The sequence below is a fragment of the Perognathus longimembris genome, chromosome 28 (genome assembly GCF_023159225.1).
Source record: "Perognathus longimembris pacificus isolate PPM17 chromosome 28, ASM2315922v1, whole genome shotgun sequence".
In the NCBI taxonomy this organism is placed as follows: Eukaryota; Metazoa; Chordata; class Mammalia; order Rodentia; family Heteromyidae; genus Perognathus; species Perognathus longimembris.
Window position 1 is genome coordinate 74,048,991 of NC_063188.1, and position 20,386 is coordinate 74,069,376.

General features: G+C 41.1%; 1 protein-coding gene across 3 annotated transcripts in view; it reads left to right on the forward strand.

Moving 5' to 3' along the window:
• Positions 1–2,858: 2,858 nt before the first annotated feature.
• The window catches only part of Klf8 (Kruppel like factor 8), a 45,252-nt gene continuing 27,724 nt past the window's right edge, over positions 2,859–20,386 (forward strand). For 2 of the 3 annotated variants that reach the window (XM_048336398.1, XM_048336400.1), the window contains exons 1-2: positions 2,859–4,204; positions 19,330–19,403. In XM_048336398.1, coding sequence (XP_048192355.1) covers positions 19,332–19,403 — 72 coding nt within the window. In that variant the 5' untranslated portion in view covers positions 2,859–4,204; positions 19,330–19,331. Of the gene's footprint in view, positions 4,205–15,757; positions 15,782–19,329; positions 19,404–20,386 lie in introns of those variants that run through there. The other variant, XM_048336399.1, reaches the window with a different exon arrangement.

Genomic DNA, 20,386 nt, shown 5'->3' on the forward strand with positions numbered 1-20,386 from the left:
GGAACAGTACCCAGGCCCAGAGTTCAAGCCCCAGGATTGGTAAAAAAAAAATCCGAATTTACCACCTGAGATAATGTTTTCTATATAAATAAAGGTGAAGCAGACAAAAAACACAGTGGCTTAAAGTAAATTAGTTAATCAAAACAACTCTTGATAAGGATTATTATTTTATTTTAGCTTCTTTTTATTTTTAAGATTTTTATTTTTTATTATTATGAAGGTGATATACAGAGGTGTTACTGTTTAATAAGTCAGGTAAAGAGTACATTTCTTTTTGGACAATGTCACTCCTTCCCTGGCTCTTTCCCATGTTTTCCCACCCATCCCACCCACAAGTTATATAGTTCATTTTCAACATAGTACTTTGGCTTCTTAAAAATGGATGTTTTATTTTTCTTGTGCCAGTCCTAGGGCTGAACTCTGGGTCTGGGCGATGCTTCTGAGCTTTTTTGCTCACGGGTACTGCTCCACCACTTGAACCACAGCTCTACTTTTGCCTTTTTCTGGGGATTAGTTAATTAGAGATAAGTCTCTTGGACTTTCCTGCCTGAAACAGCAATCTTTCGATTTCAGCTTCCTGAGTAGCTAGGATTACAGACATGAGCCTTGGATGTCTAGAAAAATAGATGGGATTTGAGAATCTTGTCCATGTTAAACATAAAATTCATAATGACCTAAACTTACACCTAGCCTTGACAGGAAAACCCAGGGGCACAATTTCACTGTAGTTATCTATCTACTCAACTTCATCTCCATTTCTCAAAATTGTACTCAGTCTTTTATTATTGTTTTTGTTTGATTTTCCAGTTCTGAGGGTCAAATCTATGGGCTTAAAGGCTCTTGGCAAGCACTCAGTAATCCACTGAGTTACATCCCTAGCCCTCATTCATTCTTGACATAAACCACTCAGTGTTGTTTCTCACACTTGATTCTAAAACTTTCACACACCTGATTCTAAAACTTTTCAGTGTTGCTGAACATAGTGGCGGTGGCTCATGTCTATAATCCTAGCTACTCAGGAGACCAAAATCTGAGGATTGTAGTTTGAAGTCATCCTGGGCAGGAAAGTCCATGAGATACTTATCTCCAATTCACTACCCAAAAGCTGGAATTGGATCTGGAGCTCAAGTGATAAAGTGCTAGCCTTGAGCAAAAAACCTCAGGAACATTGCCTAGGCCCTGAGTTCAAGCCCCTGGACAGGCACACAAATAATTGATGCTTCAAGGAATAAAGTGACTTCTTTTTAAAGATGCATAAAGATTTGTATGTTTTTCTGTAGAGTACCATGTCAGTTTTTTTACCTTGTGTATGGGTGGAGATCTGGGATAGTGAGATACGGAATTATTTATAAAACTCAGTACTACCAGAACATTCTCTTATGCAACAAATACATATGGTAGTCATTTAACTTATCTCTCTCTCTCTTCCTTTCATTTTTTTCTTTCTCTCATGCTAGTACTGGGGCTTGAACTCAGGAACCTTGAGCACTCACCTGCAAAGGTGCTCTACCAGTTGAGCCACACATACCTTTCTGACTTTTTGCTGGTTAATTGGAGATGAGAGTCTCACAGACTTTTCTGCCAAGGCTGGCTTTGAACTAGGATCTTCAGATCTTAGCCTCCTGAATAGCTAGGATTTCATGCATGAGCCACCAGTGCCTAGCTGTTATTTAATTTCGGACCCTCAGTTTCCTCATCTGAAAATGCTAATAATAGTAATCTGTACCCATAGGTTTGTCATATATGTGTATGTGTGTGCATGTTTGTGTATGTAGGTAGGTATACACACATTTATTATATAAACATAACCTTGAGTTAGTGTATTGAAGGAGATAGAGAACTTAGGCCTAGGCAGATAGAGCAAGTAAGGGATCAAGGAATAGACACAGGAAACAGCCTGGGAATATCAGGGACTGACAATCCAAGTCAGATGAGGAGAGCAGCAAAAATCCTGCTGTGTGAGAGGAAGGCAGAAGCCAAATCATAGCAGGTGAAAGAGTGAGTGCCAGGGTGCTACCTTAAATATTGGGGTTGGTGGTGATGCCATACAAGTGGTTGGTGAATTCTAGGAGGAGGAACAAAATTCTAGGAGGAGACAGTGATATCAGTTAAAGAAATGGGAATATGTGTTGAGATATATTGGGCAGTTCACTTATGTTTTTGTTTTTTAAAGGGAAGGAACAGAAACGTATAACAGCATCTACTTTCTAGAATTGTTACCAGAAATAAATGGAGAAATAATGAATGTAAAAGCACCTGGCCCAGTGACTTGCCCATATTAGGTGTTGAATACATGACAGCTATTATTATTTCTCCTTGCCTTGCTGCTCCCTCCCTTCCTCTGCTTTGTTTCTTGTCTCTCTTCTCCTTCCTTTTCTTGAAAAGAATTGTGGTAGGGAAGAGGCACTGAAAAGGGGCTGTGGTTGCTTGTGACTTCCTGGCTTCCCATTAAAATGAGCTAAAGAAGGACTTTAAGGCAAGGGCAAAGAAATCCTGAAAACGTGGCTTCTATCATATGGATTCTGCTCTACAGGGATCTATGCCAATGCCTGGCTGAGAGGCGGTCTCAAGGGGCGAGGTGGGGGGGGGGCTGGTGGTGGTGAGAACTCTATTCTTAGAGATGTGGTATCTGGGAGAGTGAGAAAGCCTTCCTCAAGTCTCCCTGCTGGACCAAACGATATTCATTCGGTACTCGTAATTCATCTTCAAGTCTTCCTTCTTAGCCACCCACTTCTTCCACCTTCACCTCCTTCCCCATCTCTGGCTAGAAAATGCATCCAGTGCTAATCCCCCTTTCCTGTTACTCTCCTCCCTGGGAAGACACGATGACCTTGCTGTCCTTGCTGGTGTCACTCGTTACCATGGAGAACTAGGAGGGTACATATCGCTTCCAGTTTTCAGCTTCCTTGCTCTCTTCTTTCCCCATCCCTTTCTTCCCAGACAGTCCTCAAACCCAATCGCCACATCTCTTTCACACTCCTCTAGAGTGTTCACATAACCCAAGTGGGGATTGGTGACCAAGTAATGTGCTTGCAAGCCTCTTTCTGGGACGAATAAGCAACTGAAATTGATTCCAGTTGTACCTGCTGCTGCAGGAGACTGAGGGAGGTGGCCGGCAGGGGCGAGCCCAGCTGTCTCCGCCCACAACCCCGCCCACGGCCCCGCCCAAGGCCCGCCCCGCCCCCTCCCATCTCCCTCTGCTTGTCGGCCCCACCCTTCTCCACCTCCTCTGACTTCGCTCTCTCCTCCAGAGGCCGCCCGTCCCTTTTAAGGAACTCCACCCTAGGTGGAGTCCTCATGATTGTCACACCTCTTCTGCGAGGCCTAGCCGGGCTGAGGAAGACGGAATCACTCCACCCACTCAGGTTGCCCCGAGAGCACTTCAGGTTCTGACCCGTGGGTGCGTGAGGTCCTTGTGGGGGTAGCTTAGGTGCTTTTTAGTAACCTCTGTGCAGACGATCCACAAGAGTTACTGCGGTTTTTCGCTGAAGCCCCTACCCTAGGCTAGTGTTCTGATATTTCAACCAATCGTCGGCATTTTCTCCTCCCTTCTTTCTTTTTAGGAAGACGCTGGGGTGTGTGTGGCGCCAGCTGCGGCACTGAAGCATTGAAGGTTTTCTTCTTGTGGTTATCTCCTCGTGGGGTTCCTATCTTGGATTATTCCTCATCGGTCTCAACTTTATGTTCAAGTAGTGTTTTGAGGTTTAAGGTGGTTTTCTTAGCCCTTCACCCCGGCCTGCTTCTCCAGGGTGTGTGGAGTTCAGAGGATGGGTGGAGAGTGGGCTTGGCCAGAACTGAATTGGTGGAGGTAGAAGGGAAACGGAGGCTCTTCGATCCCACGAACCCACTTTATTTTTATCTGAGAAAAAGGCTACAGGAGGGGAGTATTCTTTTTAGGAAGTCTGCTCTGTCGGCCCTGATTTTGGGGTTGGATGCTTTGAGGAGCTTTGTTTCCCTTGTTCTGAGGTCTGAATCGACTCCCTGTCTTTTCGCCTCTCCCCCCCCCCCCCATTTTCCAGCCGGCAGAAAAAGGGGAGGTGGGGGACCAAGAAAGAGAAGGCGAGAGCTTGTCGCCAGGCGTCCTGTCAGACATGGGCGGGTGTGAGGGGAACAGCTGACTTGCCATCAGCTCTGGAGTATGAGCCTCTCGGAGTACCGCATGAGCTCCGGACACTTCTGGAGTCCTCAGCTACGGGCGTAGGCGGTAAGTGACTCTGGGATTAGAACCCTCCTCCATCTAAATTCTACTGCCCCCTTTCTCAACACACACCCACTTCGCTTTGGGTTTTAGCTAAGAAGGGGGGTGCGAGAAGCAGAAGGGTAAAAACACGATGTGAAATCCAATGAAACTCAAGGGAAAATGACTTTGCCTGAAGGGTTGAGCAAAGCTGGGCTAGAAAGGGGAGGGCGTACTTGCGCGGGAGGAGGGGGGGAGGACTTCTTGAAAGGAGTGAAAAGGGACGAGAATGGGTGGATTTGTCCAGTTTGGTCCGCCCAGGCTGTGCGCGCTCAAATCCTCCTTAGGCGGTAAGGTTTGTCTTTGACTTAACCCCACACCGCCAAAGTCGCCGCACAAGACACAGGGTTTCAGAGGCTCCCGATCTCAGGTAACACCCCCTACTTCCCCTGTAAGTAGTAGCGGCTACCTAGACATGCTTTTAAAAAGAGGGAAGAGGAGGCGGGGGGGGGGGGGTGTGGTGGTGGTGGTGGTGGTTATGGTAGGCGCTTAGATTATTGGGGATACCAATTGCGAGCCCCTGGAAGGAGCTGCGAGGGAGGAGCTGCTTTGGGCGTGCCTGTTCTTAAAGGAGGGGCTGGGAGAAGGAAGCCCTAGCCTAGGCCCTGCCGGGCCCTTTAAGACGTGGCCAAATCGGCTGGTTCCTCCTCCTAGGTGGGAAGATCTAGCCGAATTGCTGTGGTTACTGGAGCTAATAGATTTGCTTAGCTACTTGGAGCTTTTGGTAGATTTTTTTTTACTCTTAATAATATGTGTGTGTGTGTGTGGGGGGGGAATCACACAAACAGGTGGTTGAAGAATGATGCTTTATTTCTTTTGGTGTTTTCACTGTGAAAAAAAACATTTAGGAGTCTCGATGTCACTCAGTGGAATAGTAACTGGGCAAAGTAAATAATTTCTAAGTTTGGATTTTAAACTGATTGAGACTGTAATGGTTTGAGGTTGTAAAAAAAAAAAAGACCTGCATTGAGCCACTAGTACCACCACTAGTTTAAAATATACTTGGGTAGAGAGCATTGCTGATAGAATTAGTACTTTATGCTCCTTAAAATATCTTCCAAATGAAGGGAAAGGACTCTTGGGAAGTTTGCATTAGTTTGCCCAAAGTTTTAGGCTAGAACATAGGTTTTATTTGCTTCTGATTTAACATTGTCTCCACTGGATTTTTATCACCTCCTAGAGGTGATTTATCTGCCTGTCCCCTCATTATTCTTTAGGCAACTTAACCAGGATAAGCTTTGCACAACAAACCAGTGATTCACATGTGTCCATCCTATTTTTCAATATTTTTGGGGTCTCTCATGATAGAGATGTTAATCTTTGCTAAGAATTAAGGACATAAATGAACTGAGAACAATATCTTCAGGTTAGTTAAGAGGGCAGAGGCATTCTATCCTCTCAGTCCTTTCAGGTCTCATAGCTTGGCTTTTGGGGACTCTCACGGACAGACAGGCAGAAAACATAGGAAAGGGAGGAATATAACTTGAAAAGTAAGTGACAAATTATCCATCCAGTTCTTTCTTAAGAAAAAGCTAATGCCTGTACTTTCAGAGCGCTGGGGAGCTATAGATCCCTCTTGCTTAAACTTTCAAGATATACTGGAAAGAAAATTGTAGGAAAAAGCATTAATTTGATCACCACCATTGCTCTCATTGATACTATGTGCTTTTCAGAGATGAGACTCCTCTTAGAGGCCCTGTAAATTAAATTCCATTTACCAAGCCTAGTCTACTTATCAATCTTTATTTTTTTCTGCATTGAGGCCTTGCACTTTTCCCCCCAGCTTTTTCCTTAAAGGTTGACACTCTACCATGTAAGCCACACTTTGAGATGGTGTTTTTTTTTTTTTCTGGTTAATTGTATATAAGTCTCGGGGATTTTTCTGTTTGGATTAGCTTTGAACCATTAGCCTCTGGTCTCAGCCTCCTTAGTAGCTAGTAGCCAGCAACTGGCTACTGAGTCTTCTCTTTATATTATCAGTTTCTGGTGGTGTGTGGGGAAATCAAGCACTCATCCTTTTCATTTTGATAGAATCTTTATGTATTAAGTTATAATCATTTAATATATTTATGCTTATCTTTGTCCTGAGTCAGTAATATTTTATAGCATCACTTAAATGTTGAATGATGATTGTCTTTGAAGATACAATTTAGTAAATATATATAATATATAAATAAAAATAAATATAACTTAGCAAATATATGTTTATGCACTATGTATCACGTACTAAGAAAAAGTCTTTTTTGTGTGTGTGCCAGTCATGAGGTTTGAATGCAAGGCCTGTGCAATGTCCCCAAGCTTTTTTGCTCTAGGCAAGTGCTCAATCACTTGAGTCATAGCTCCACTTCTGGCTTTCTTGGTGCTTAACTGGAGATAAGAGTCTCACAGACTTTCCTGCCCTTGGGCTGGCTTGGAAGCATGATCTTCAGATGTCAGCCTTCACAGTAGCTAAGATTACAGATGTGAGCAACCAGTGCCCAGCTTGAAAAATCTTTTTTTTTAGGTAATTGATCTTTCTGCCTCATCCTCCTAAGGGTTCGCATTACAGGTATGCCCCATAAACCTACTCAGAGAGTTTTTTTTTAAAGATTACTTATTGTCTCTTCCATCTCATTTATTGCTTCTCTATCCTCCCAACCTCCTAGTCTTCCATTAAATCCTACTGTGTACCCCGCTGGCTCCCCAGATCTTTCTTATCTCAATTATTTTCCAGATATCCCTATCCTGCTTGGTTGATATTTACCGCAAAGTCCCTTATAATATTTCCGTAGCTTTTCCTGAACTGTATTAATGGTATTCCTTCCATAATTTATCCCAACTTAGCATTTATTTCTATGAAACCTTCCCTAAATCCTTGCATCTACAAATACTCTTTTGAGATCCCAGATCATTTTTTCCTAAGTTTTTTGGAAACCACATTATACCCTGTCCTGCATTTTGGTTGTTTTTGTATGTGTCGAGATGTTATATTTTTTTCCAGATTGAGAGGTGTTGATCATTGTGTCACCTTTCCCATGTAAACACTTGGTACATATTTTGTAGATTATCTTCTGAGGACTAGTTCTCTAAAATGCCATGTTTTTTTAAACAAAAACTTGCTAGGGATGATTGGACTAAATGATTATTTAAAATGATTGCCATTTAATTACTAAGTAGAAGCATTGTAGTATGGGCTCTTTTGTTGACTGGAAGGCTGTGTGGAAGCAGGGCTCTGGTGGCTCACGCCTGTGATTCTAGCTACTCAGGAGGCTAGGATCTGAGGACTAAGGTTCAAAACAAGCTCAGGCAGGAAAACCATGAGATGCTTATCTCCGGCTAACCACCAAAAAGCTGGAAATGGAGCTGTGACTAAAGTTATAGAGCCTTGAACAAAAAAATTCTGGGACAGCACCCTGGCCATGAGTTCAAGCCCAGTACCAGCAAAAAAAAAAAAGGCAATGTAGGACTATGTTTGGTTTTTCTGAGCTTTTTCTTTTATATACTTACTATATGCTTTTTCTAGGTTTTTAAGTTAGTGTACATAAGTTATACAAGGGGAACTTGTGTGTGTGACGTTTCCACACATGAATGAACAAAATCTCAATCAACTTCACCCACTCTCTCCTTTATCATACTCCTTCTTTAAAAATTTCAACAAGTTTCATTGTTCTGTTTTCATGCATGCTAATAAACTACTTAGACCACATTCATCCTCATTCACCGTCTTTGTCAGTCCTCTGCTCTTCCACAGACATTCTACTCACTTCTGAGCCTGTTACTTTACAATCTTTCAAGTTTGTTTTACTGTGTATTAACTGCCGGAGGGTGTTTCTGAATGCTATTTCAGATGGGCATATAGTATATTTTGCTCAGAGAAACCCTCTATTGCTTTCTCTTCTCTCACACTCCTGACCAACAACTTTCATTGCGTTCATTATGTTGTCTTAGGTTTTAAACCTGCAAGTCAGATTTTTAAAATATATTAGCCCCAATTCAGCTTTATTATCTAACTGGTTTCTTCATTTCTAAAATGATATGGTATCTGGAGGCATGGCTCCTGTGGTGGAGCACCAGCCAAACTACTTTTTATGAGACTTTGAGTTCAAACCTCAATCCCTCCAAAACAACAGCAACAATTTGCTGGGCTCAAGTGGCTCACACTTGTAATTCTAACTATCCAGAAATCTGAGATCAGAGGATGAATATTCAAAGCCAGACTGGTCAGAAAAGTTCTCCAGAACCCCATCTCCAAATAACCAGTAAAAAGGTGGACTAGAGATGTAGATCAAGTGGTAGAACATCAGTCACAAGAAAACAAGTCAAGTAAGATCAAGCCCTGAGTTCCATCCATTGTACCAGCATGAAAAAAAAGGGCATTGGAAATTTGTGATTATGAATAAGTAAAGCATTGGATTTAATACCTGACATTTAACACATACTTCATAAGAGAAGAATCTTGTCATTTTGTCATTAGTAGTAATTTATTTAGATGTTGCAACATGTTTGGGGAAGATAAATGTACGATAAAATGGAAACAGATGCTGGATATAAATGTCTGGAACCTGCTACATGCTCTATGTAATATACTAAAAGATGCTGTCTGTGTATTTAGAAAAAATAGATGCAATATGGGCAAATCAAACTGGTATTTTGTTTTCTTTTTTGTGCTAGGGCTTTGTGCATGCTAGTCAAACATACTTTGGTCAGGCTACATATGAGCCCTTCAAAATCTGGGAGGTGGGCGTGTGTGTGTGTGTGTGTGTGTGTGTGTGTGTGTGTGTGTGTGTGTGTTGCTAAGGTTTGGATTCAGGACCAAAATCCTATCTCTTAGCTTTTTCACTCAAGGCTGGCTCTCTACTACTTGAGCCATATATATATCTCCTGCTTTTTGGTGGTTAATTGGAGGTAAGAGTACATGGACTTTACTGCTAGGGCAAGCTTTGAATTGCTATTCTCAGATCTGATCTTCTTCAGTAGATAGGATAACAGATGTCAGCCAATGGCACGTGGTGAGTTTCTTTTTTTGTGGTAGGACTGGGTCTTGAACTCAGAACCATTGAGTGCTCCCTTATTTTTCACTCAAAGCTGATGCTCCACCATTTGATCCACATATCACTTCCACTTTGTTACTTAATTGTAGAGAAGAGTCTCACAGATTTATCTGTCAAGGCTGGCTTCAAACCATGATCCTCAGATCTCAGCCTCCTGAATTAGCCACCAGAGTCTGTCATATTTGTTTTTTCAGTTAATTATTTTTTGGTCAGTTGTGGAGCTTGAACTCAGGGCCTGGACTCTGTCCCTGAGCTCTATTTACTCAAGGCTAGTGCTCTACCAGTTTGAGCCACAGCTCCACTTCTGGTTTTCTGGTGGTTTATTGGGGATTAGAATCTCACAGACTTTTCTGGATGGCTTTCAACTGTAATCCTCAGACCTCAGCCTCCTGAGTAGCTAGGAGTATTGACATGAGCCACCAGTGCCCAGCTTAAAATTTTAAATAAGTATGTTGATGTATACCCCAGGCTCACCTCAAGCTCATTATCCTTTTACCTCAGCCTCCCTAGTATTAGGATTGCAGGCATGCATCACCGTGTCTGGCTCTAACTCTGGAATGTTTAATAATAATAATACCCTATCTCCAGAGGCCAGTGGAGATTGTAGCTCACCATTTCTAAAATAGTATCTATTCACCTAGACTCCTACCCACCCTTTATTCAACATGCCTCCTTTCCACTTCCTTGGTTCTGTAACTTACTATGTCTGTAAAACCATGGTGAACTTCCTTAAATTCTGCACTTGAGTTTTCTTATCTATGAACTGGAGATAATAGCAGAAACTACATCATAGAAAAGCAGTGAAGAATAGAAGTGTTGGGGCTGGGGATATGGCCTAGTGGCAAGAGTGCTTGCCAGGTATACATGAGGCCCTGGGTTCGATTCCCCAGCACCACATATACAGACAATGGCCAGAAGTGGCGCTGTGGCTCAAGTGGCAGAGTGCTAGCTTTGAGCAAAAAGAAGCCAGGGACAGTGCTCAGGCCCTGAGTTTAAGCCCCAGGACTGGCCAAAAAAAAAAAAAAAGAATAGAAGTGTTAATTTTACAAAGCACTTTAAGAATGCTTGAAAGCGTAGTACTTAGTGAGAAAATGTGGTTGTTGTGGTTCTCATATTCCATGCTCAAAACATTGGCATGAAATATCTCCCCCTTCCTCACTTTCTTCATCTATCTACTACCAAAGGCTTTTTATTTTATATCTTTGTACTTGGCTCCTTTCTTTCTTATTCTAGTTACGACCACTGTAATTTAGGCTGGAGGTACAAGCAATTAGCTTACAGACCAAATACAGCTCACACACGTGTATTTTATTTCCCCTACGTTTTAAAAACTCTCATTTCAGAAATGTATTTCAAATTGGTAATGCATTCCACATGACTCAATCCAATATATACAGGTTATACAGTAAAAATTCTAACTCTGATTTCTGTCTCCTAGCCACTCATTTTGCTTCATTTGAGGCAATTAAAGCTACTAAGAATCCTTCTAGAGATATTTAAAACAAATCAAGCAATGTGTATAGGTCTTTTTCTCCTCCCCCTTCCCTTTTGTATACAAATAGTAGTGTAATCTGTAAGTTGTTCTAAAACTTGCTTAGTACTTGAAAATATATTTTGGAGATCTTTCCATATTTTTATGTAAAATGCCTCCATCTTTTCTGTTACTGCACAGTTTTGCACTAGATGAGCCATGATGTATTTAAAGTCTTCTATTGATTAACATTTGAAATAGTTCCAATCTTTTGCAGCATTGTTTGTAAAACAGTAAAACTTTAAAAAATAAAAACAACATTGCACCTAACATAATAGTAATAGAGGGATAGTGCTGCCCTAACAATACCACCAACTGGATGTCTTAAACCACATAAATTTATTTTTTAACTTTTGCACTTCTAGAGGCCATGCATCAGAGATCAGGGTTTCAACATAGTCAGATTTTTTTGTGGTCAGTTGTCAGGCCTGAACTCAAGGTCTGGGCACTGTCTTTGAGGTCTTTTTGCTCAAGGCTGGCGCTCTATCATTTTGAGCCACAGTGCCACTTCCGGTTTTGTGTTGGTTAATTAGAGATAAAAAAAATCACAGACTTTCCTGCTCCAGCTGGCTTTAAACAGGCAATCCTCAGATCTCAGTCTCCTGAATAGCTAGGATTATAGGCATGAGTCACCAGCCCTGGCTATGATCAGATTCTTGTGAGGGCTACTTTCCTGACTTGTAGATGACTGCCTTCTTGCTATGTACTCACATGGCCCTCTTTGTACAAGTGAAAAGACAACTCCTGTTTCTTCTGTTTTTGTTTTGTTTTTCCAATCATGGGCCTTGAACTCTGGGGCCCAGGTGCTGTCCCTAAACTCCTTTTGCTCCAGACTAGCACTCTACTACTTGAGCTACAGTACCACTTCCGCCTTTTTCTTTGATTAATTGGAGATGAGTTTCTTGCTGGCTTCGAACCTCGATCCTCAAATCTTAGCCTCCTGAGTAGCTAGGATTATGAACATGAGCCATCAGTATCCAGCTCTCTCTCTCTCTCTCTCTTTCTCTCTCTCTCTCTCTCTTTCTCTCTCTCTCTCTCTCTCTGGCTTCGAACCTTGATCCTCAAATCTTAGCCTCCTGAGTAGCTGGGATTACAGACATGAGCCATCAATATCCAGCTCTCTCTCTCTCTCTCTCTCTCTCTCTCTCTCTCTCTCTCTCTGTGTGTGTGTGTGTGTGTGTGTGTGTGTGTGTGTGTGTGTGTGTTCCAGTCCTGGGGCTTGAACTCAGGACCAGGACACCTTCCCTGAGCTTTTGTGCTCAAGACTAGTGCTCTACCACGTTGAGACACAGCACCATTTCTAACATTTTAGCAGTTAATTGGAGGTAAGAGTCTCACTGACTTTCTGGTTTTGAAATGTGATCCTTGGATCTCAGCCTCCTGAGTTGCTAGGATTCCAGGCTGAGGCACAAATGTCTGGCAGCCAAAAATGCCTGGCTGGTGTTTCTCCTATCAAGACACTAATTGTGGCTGGGCATGATATTGTATGTCCATAATCTCAGCACTTACCTGAGGCAGGAGCAAAAGCAGTGTAAAGGCAGCCAGAGCAACATTGAAATGAAGAAGCTTATAATTCCAGCTACTCGGGAGACTGATATCTGAGGATGGCACTTCGAAGCCAGCCAGGACAGAAAAAGTCTGTGAGATTCTGGTCTCCAATTAATCACCAATAATCTGGAAGTGGAGCTGTGGCTCAAGTGGTACAACACTAGCCTTGAGCTAGCACTGAAGGACGAGGCAAGTAATTTGGGTAAGACATCGGCCTAGTTTTTCTCTGCTTTAGTTTTCCTTTCTCCTGATTTTAGTTCTTTAAGGCCTATTTCACACATGAAAAATTCTTTGGGAGGTTTTTTTCCCTGAATGTTTTACCCTCAGTAATCTCTCCTAGACTCAAGGGCTCCTTGTCTTATAATATTTAGTTGCTATCATTTTATACAGTTTGTCTTAGCACACAGACCTGAAGTGTCAAACTCCTATCTCTACAAGGTCTGATAAACTGAGAGAAACACACCTGGTTAAAAGGGTCATTTTCAGCTATTTTTCTCTAGTTCCAATTAATATGCAACTCACATCACTTTGTAAGATCTCTCAACTTTCTCAGAAAAGAATTCTTTCTTTTAAAATTGTTATTAGAAAGGTAATGTACAGAGGGTTACAGTTACATAAGTTAGATAATGAGTACATTTCTATTTTAGACAGTGTCACTCCTTCTCTTACTTTCTCCCAGTTTTTCTTTCCCATAGGATTTTTTTCAAACTAGAAAATTTCCTGCTTTTGTAATATTATTGGCTAATTGTTTAATTTTTAACATCACTGTGAGAACTGAGCCATGTCTGAATGATCTGCCAGTTTTCTCTCTCTGACCGGGACTGTGGATTCCCTGAGGGTAGAAATCATAAACCCAGAAGTTTATTGTTTTCCATATGGTGTTATCTGCTTTGGAACACGTACACACTGGTCTTCTATAGTGTTATCTATGCAGTGGGTCTTCTGTAAAGACTTAACCATTATCAGAAAGTTCCATATTAAATTGCCCATAATCTATAGCTAAAAATATAGACAAGTAATTCCTACTTTCTCCAAATAGTTAACATGTGCTTTTAGAAACAATTATCAGGCTTTTCTTTTATTCAACAATCTTCTTTTTTGTGTGTGCCAAATGTAATTGTGAAAATTCCTAGATCTAGCTTCATTTTTCTATTTACTTATTTTATCTTCTGGTCTCTAGAGTTTCTTTTGATTTTTTAAATTCTGAATTTCTCTTCTATTTCTTATTTTCCTGGAAATATAAGCTCATAAACAGGGTACAATATCCTTAGCTCTTCACAAGGCTGAGTACATATTTAACTTGGGTTATTTGGGACTAATCATCTAGCTCTTTAGTTTTTCCCTATATTTGCAATTATATAATTGTTTCATCTTTGTTTAGACTAGAGAGATGTCGAATGAAAGTATTCACTTTTTCCCCCTCAAAATGTGGTTCTACCTGGGTGCTGGTGAATCACACCAGTAATCCTAGCTATTTAGGAGGCTGACATCTGAGGATCAAGGTTCGAAGTCACCTCAGGCAGGAAATTCCATGAGATGCTTATCTCCAATTAACTACCAAAAAGCCAAAAGTGGAGCTGTAGCTTAAATGGTAGAGTGCCAGCATTGAACAAAAAAAGTCTAAGGGATAGCACTTAGGACTTGAGTTCAAGCCCCAGTACTGGCACCCACCCACACACTTAATTTTGTTAAATATATATACCAGTTCATGCTATTATAACATGTGTTTGGGGATTTAGCTCAGTGGAAGAGCACATGTCTGGCAACTGCAAGGCCCTGAGTTTGGTCCTCAGCTCTGCCAAAAAAAGGAATAACATATCTCCTTCCTATTTTGAAGCAAGAGTACACACATAGCATGTACACATGGTCATTTGGTTAACAAGACCTGATTGAGTTTTACAAACTGATGTCATAGGACCCTCCTCGTACTACTTGACTTGGTGCTCCTGAGCTAGGTAGCCAAGGCAATGAGTGAAAAGGCTATTCAAGAGGCTAGGTCTCTGCCTTTAAGCACTTTTTGTATTAAACACAGATGAGAATCTTTGTACTTTTTTATGGTTAAATGAGGAATTTTTTTTTTACTGGTCCTTGAACTCAGGACCTGGTTGTTGTACCTGGGCTTCTTTTTGCTAAAGGCTGGTGCTTTACCACTTGAGCCATGGCTCATTTACCTTGAATTATCTTTAAGCTGGGCACTGGTGGCTCATGCCTAGCTACTCAGGAGGCTGAGATCTGAGGATTGCATTTGAAGCTAGCCAGGGCAGAAAAGTCCATGAGACTCTTATCTCCAATTAACCACTCAAAAACCAGAAGTGGTGTTGTGGCATAACTGGTAGAGTGCACATTGAGCACATAGAGGCTCAGGGACAGTGTCCAGGTCCTGAATTCAAGCCCTACAACCAACAAAGAAAATTTATCTTTAAGTAGTTGTACAAAGGGGCTTCAGTTCAGTATTTCAGTTTGTGAGTATAATGCATCTTGATCAGTGTCACCCCTTTAGTGGCTTAATCAATTAGTGGCTTAATCAATTCAGTGGGGAATGTAATATTACTTAAGTCTAGGGTTATGAGGTTTAAATGAGTTAACACACATTTTTTGTTAGCACTGGATTTTTGCTCAAGGCTGGTACTCTACCACTTGAGCCACACTTCCACTTCTAGGTTTTTGCTGATTAATTGGAGATGAGCGTCTCAAGGACTTTTCTGCCAGGGTTAGCTTTGAAACACAATCAGATTCCAGCCTCCTAAGTAGCTAGGATTATAGGTGTGAGTTACCTTGCCTAGCACATTTATTCTTTTAACTGAAGAGTATCTGACACTTTGTAAGTAGTCAGTGAATGTTGACTATTACAGTGCTTTTCATCACCAATCTATCAATGCCTTGTTAGAGAGTAACTTTAAACATTACTGTCCAATGATGTGAAAATACTTGTGTAATGTAGTCCTTTATTTTTTCTAATAGTCACAACATAAATAATGCTTTAAAATTATCTATAAGCTCCAAAATAATGATTTTCATTTTCAATAATTCCAGCATTTCGGAGGATGAGGATGAAGGATATCTGTCGAAGATCTTATTACATGATTAGGTTGTTGTATTTAAATATGTTTTTTTTTTTTTTTTGTGCAGGTCCTGGAGCTTGAACGTAAGGCCTGGGCACTGTCCCTGAGCTTCTTTTGTTCAAGGCTAGCACTTTACCACTAGAGCCACAGCTCCATTTCCAGCTTTTGTAGTAGTGTATTGGAGATAAGAGTCTCGTGGACTTTTCCTGCCCCAGCCAGCTGCAAACAGCGATCCTCAGGATCCTCAGATCTCAGCTTCCTGAGTAGCTAGTATTACAAACAGGCATGAGCCACCGGCACCTGACTAAACATGTTCTTTTTAGTGGTTTTTCAGAAAGAAAATGCTCACCAGACCCAAGAGTATTAGAAAATGGTAAGAAGGCACTGATATTTGAATCAGAGGACCAAAATTCTAGTTCTGATTGCTGCACTTCCAAATTATGTGATCATTGGCCTTCAAATTATTTATCTATAAGATGGGGATTACATGAAAGCTTTGTTTTCCTGCTTTTCTCCTTGAAGTTTCTATTTCATCTCTGAGCATTGATTTTCCTTGGAAGATTTTCTAAGGGGTATAGGCCGTCTTCTTAGTGAGTCACCTCCTTCTGTCCCTTAGAAAGACCATTTACTTTTGTAAAGCAAGCAGATCATTATAGGAAATGCCACTTGGGCAATGAAATAAACAAAAATTATATACTTTTAACAAATTCCTATGATCATGCTTTCTTGAGTATGATTTCATATATTCTTCATATACGAGAGATAAAGTACTAGAGATGGGACTCAGTCTTTCTCCTGTATTCCTCCAAATCCTTGCCCTTAGGAGAGTACCAGAAAGTACAGCTACCAGGCCCAAAGGCTTGCAGAGCCAATCCAAGCAGAATGATGGTTACTCCGTCATATAGATAAGTTTAAATCCTAATACCCTCCTGCCTGGGTGACTTACATCTCAAAGGCCCAAGCCATTACACATTGTAACTTTTTGTAAATTTCCTTACTAGTTTCCTCACTGTCAATTTCTGAACACCTGCTTGGCTTTCTCTTAGACATTTGGAACAATAATTCAAATACCAGAGGAAAGTAAGAGAGTTATAAAGCTCTCTTGAACTCAGGGACTGGGAACTTAGATTTTTTTTTTTACTCAAGGCTGCCATTTTACCACTTGAGCCACAGCGCTATTTCTTGCTTTTTGCTGGTTACTTGGAGATCAGAGTTTCATAAACTTTCCCGCCCAGTCTGGGTTTGAACAGTGATCCTTAGCTCTCAACTTCCTGAGTAGTGAGGATTATTACAGCCATGAGCGACTAGTGTCCAGCTACATTAACTAAAAGCAGTATCTTCCCCTTTTGGAAGGTGAAGAAACAGACTTCTAAGGGTTAAGTAGCTTGTTGACTACATGCTGCTTCCTCAGTCCTGCCTGGTCTTAATCCATAGGAATTGAAAAAGACCAGATAGGAGATGGCTGTTGTAATCTTTCCTGGCTAGAAGGATGAGGCCTAATTGAAAGCACGGTAGATCTGAAGGGGAACTAAATTCCCTCCACACTGTGCTATGGGTTTTTGTGGCAGCCACCAAACTAGCCTAGCTAGATTTTGCTGCCTCCTGGTGGTCAATATGAATATTACTTGATCGAACACTTTTTTTTTTTTTTTAAACCATCACACCTTTTCCCATGCTAGGTATTGGACAATGCTTAGCTATTCTCACAGGTATCTTATATAGTTATCTGGTATCTAATATAGTTAACTTGTATCTTATATAGTTAATTATATGTCACAGATGTACTTTAAACATAACCTTTCAAATTTGCTTTCTTTTGTTCTTTCCCAGTCTTCTCCAATTCCTGTCTTTTCTTCTTGCTGGGTCTGGGTGGAACTCTCCCACTTGTGTCATGCTTTCATTTCTGTTTTTTTTTTTTTTGCTAGATTGGAGATGGAGCCTTGCTAACTTTTCTGCTGGGGCTGGCCTCTAACTGCAGTCATCTGGAGCTTAGGATAGCTCTGAACAGCTAGGAATACAGGCATGAGCCATTAGGGCTAGTCCTTGAAATTTCTTTCCTTGAAAATTCCTATTTTCCTGCTTTTTATCTGTCACTCTCCTTATAAACTTCAGAATATTATTGAGTACCTCTCATGCAGTGTGTAGTATTCTGGGTCATTGGAATATATTACTAGAAAAAAATAAAGTTCTATTAGAAATCAGACTTTTCTAAATTCAACCCTCATTTGTTCTAATTTGGTAATATACTTCTTTCATTACCCTATCCCTTAGAGGCTCTACAGAAGTGTTCTGCCTCTGTGGTAGGAAGTTTAAAATCCTTTCATTCTAGATAGGTAAGTTGAAGCTTATGAAGAAAAAGTCCTTGGCAAAAAATTATAAAATGTGGTTCTTGGGCATGTAACTCCCAGTCAGTCCTCTCTGCTGCATTTATTTTTTCCAGTCCGGGGGCTTGGACTCAGGGCCTGAGCACTGCCCCTGGCTTCTTTTTGCTCAAGGCTAGCACTCTACCACTTGAGCCACAACACCACTTCCAGCTCTTTCTGTTTTTGTGGTGCTGAGGAATCGAACCCAGGGCTTCATGCATGCTAGGCAAACACTCTACCTCTAAGCCACATTCCCAGATCTCTCTGCTGCATTTTAATACTTTTCAAATTATTGACTCAGAGCCCAAACTCATAGTAATGTGCCTAGGACAACCTCAGATGCATAGTTATGCAGAAAATATTTGATGGGTGAATGGATGCATATGTGAATTATTCTAATGTGGAGACATAGTATTTTTTTTTGCCAGTCCTGGGGCTTGGGCTCAGGGCCTGAGCACTGTCCCTGGCTTCTTTTTGCTCAAGGCTAACACTCTACCACTTGAGCCACAGCGCCCCTTCGGCCTTTTGTGGTGTTGAGGAATCGAACCCAAGGAAGGCTTCATGCATACAAGGCAAGCACTCTACTGCTAAGCCATATTCCCAGCCTGAGACATAGTATTTTAAAGTGTCAAAAGTCTCTAAATTCTTATAGTGGCTCAGAAGTCTTCCTCATATTTGCCATGGAAATTTCCTTGTATATTATTATTATTATTATTATTGTTGTTGTTGTTGTTGTTGTTGGTGGTGGTGGTCATGGAGCTTGAACTCTGGGCCTGGGCTTGGGCCTTGTCCCTGAGCTCAACAGCTCAAGGCTAGCACTCTACCCATTGAGCAACAGTGCCACTTATGGTTTTCTGGTCATTAATTGGAGATAAGAGTCTCATGGCCTTTCCTGCCTGGGCTGGCTTTGAACCATGATCCTCAGATCTCAGCCTCCTGAGTAGCTTGGATTACAGGTATGAGCCACCAGTGCCCAGTTATATTATCGTTTTTAACTAGGAATGATTGCTTCATCTCTCTCTGTCTCTCTGTCCCTGTCTCCCTCCCTTTCCCTCCCCCGAGTGTGTGTGTGTGTGTGTGTGTGTGTGTGTGTGTGTGTGTGTTATTGTTTGCCAGTTCTGAGGCTTGAACTCTGTGCCTGGGTGCTGTCCCCTACGTTTTGTGCTCAAGGCTAGCACTCTACAACTTGAGCCACAGCTCCACTTCTGACTTTTCTTGTAGTTTAGTGGAGATGAGTCTCATGGTCTTTCCTACCTGGGTTGGCTTTGAGCTGCCATCTATAGATCTCAGCCTCCTGAGTAGCTAGGATTACAGGTGTGAGCAACTTGCACCCAGCTATGTGATATTGTTATAGAGATAGGGCAAGTTGAAAAAAACTGATTTTCCTGTGTGCAGAGTTTGAGAAAGTAGGTAGCTAGTATTAATGTGGTTATCAGAATCATTTTAGTGAGTAGAATAAATAAGAACATTTCAGTGACTGCTCAGTATCTTGTAAACTGTGATCAACTGTATGCATATATCTTATTTTAAAAGTTTCTTTCCCTTCTATCCTTTTCAGATATGGATCAACTCATGAACAACTTGGGAGTCCAAATTAAGTCAGAAGGTGGCTCCTTGCAGGTATTCAAACAGGTCAGTTTTCGGGAAAATTGGGCACTAATGTTGAGCTATCATAGAACTGAGTACCTGGTTATCATAACAAAATTGGAGCTCACTTTTCCTCCTAAAGACATGTTTGGGTACTATGAAGGGAAAAAAGAAAGTAGATATCCAGGAAGTATCTGATGTCTGGATGTTACTTTCGCCTAGGAAGTTGTAGATCTCATTTAGAGAAACCTATTATTAGACATTTGGTAGATGATAATATTCATTTGTAAATCACTATACCGTATTCTGAGTACTATGAAGATTACATGGATTGTTGAATTTCATTTCCAGAATAACTGTTGAGCAGTGTATTAGGACTGTCACAGAGAACATCTTGTTGACTCTGTGTGTGTGTGTGAGAGACACACACACACACACACACACACACACACACAGAGAAAAAATGGCTCACAGACTGACGACACAGAAATGAGTTTCAAGTTCAAAGGCAGACTACTGGCAGATTTTTTTTCTGTGCTAGTTGCTGGGGAACACACCAGTAATCCCAGTACTCAGGAGGTTGAGGCAGAAAGAACATGGGTTCCATGCCATCTTGGGCTTCATAACATAACTTATCTCAAAAAAATGTTTTTTGCATTGGGGATATCAGTCTCAGTCTTTGTGTTAAGGCTAGCAACTAATAGAATGTAGTCCATCCACCTCATCCAGGTTAATGTGTTTACAAATAGACCAGTAATTTCAACATTACTCTCATATAGAACAGAAACATCAAGAACAATATTTCACCAGCTTATTATAGCACTGTGGCCCAGCTAAATTGTCAGATAAAATTAATTATCACTAGTCCCAGTGTTCTCATTTTACATAAAAGAAAACTGGCCCCCAAAATTTGAAAAGCATATCTAAACACATCTGGCATTCACAGTTAAAGACTCTGCCAGATACTGAAATCTCATCTTGCTCATGGTTTAGTTTTAAGTCATTGCATAAGTGAGATCCAAATATAG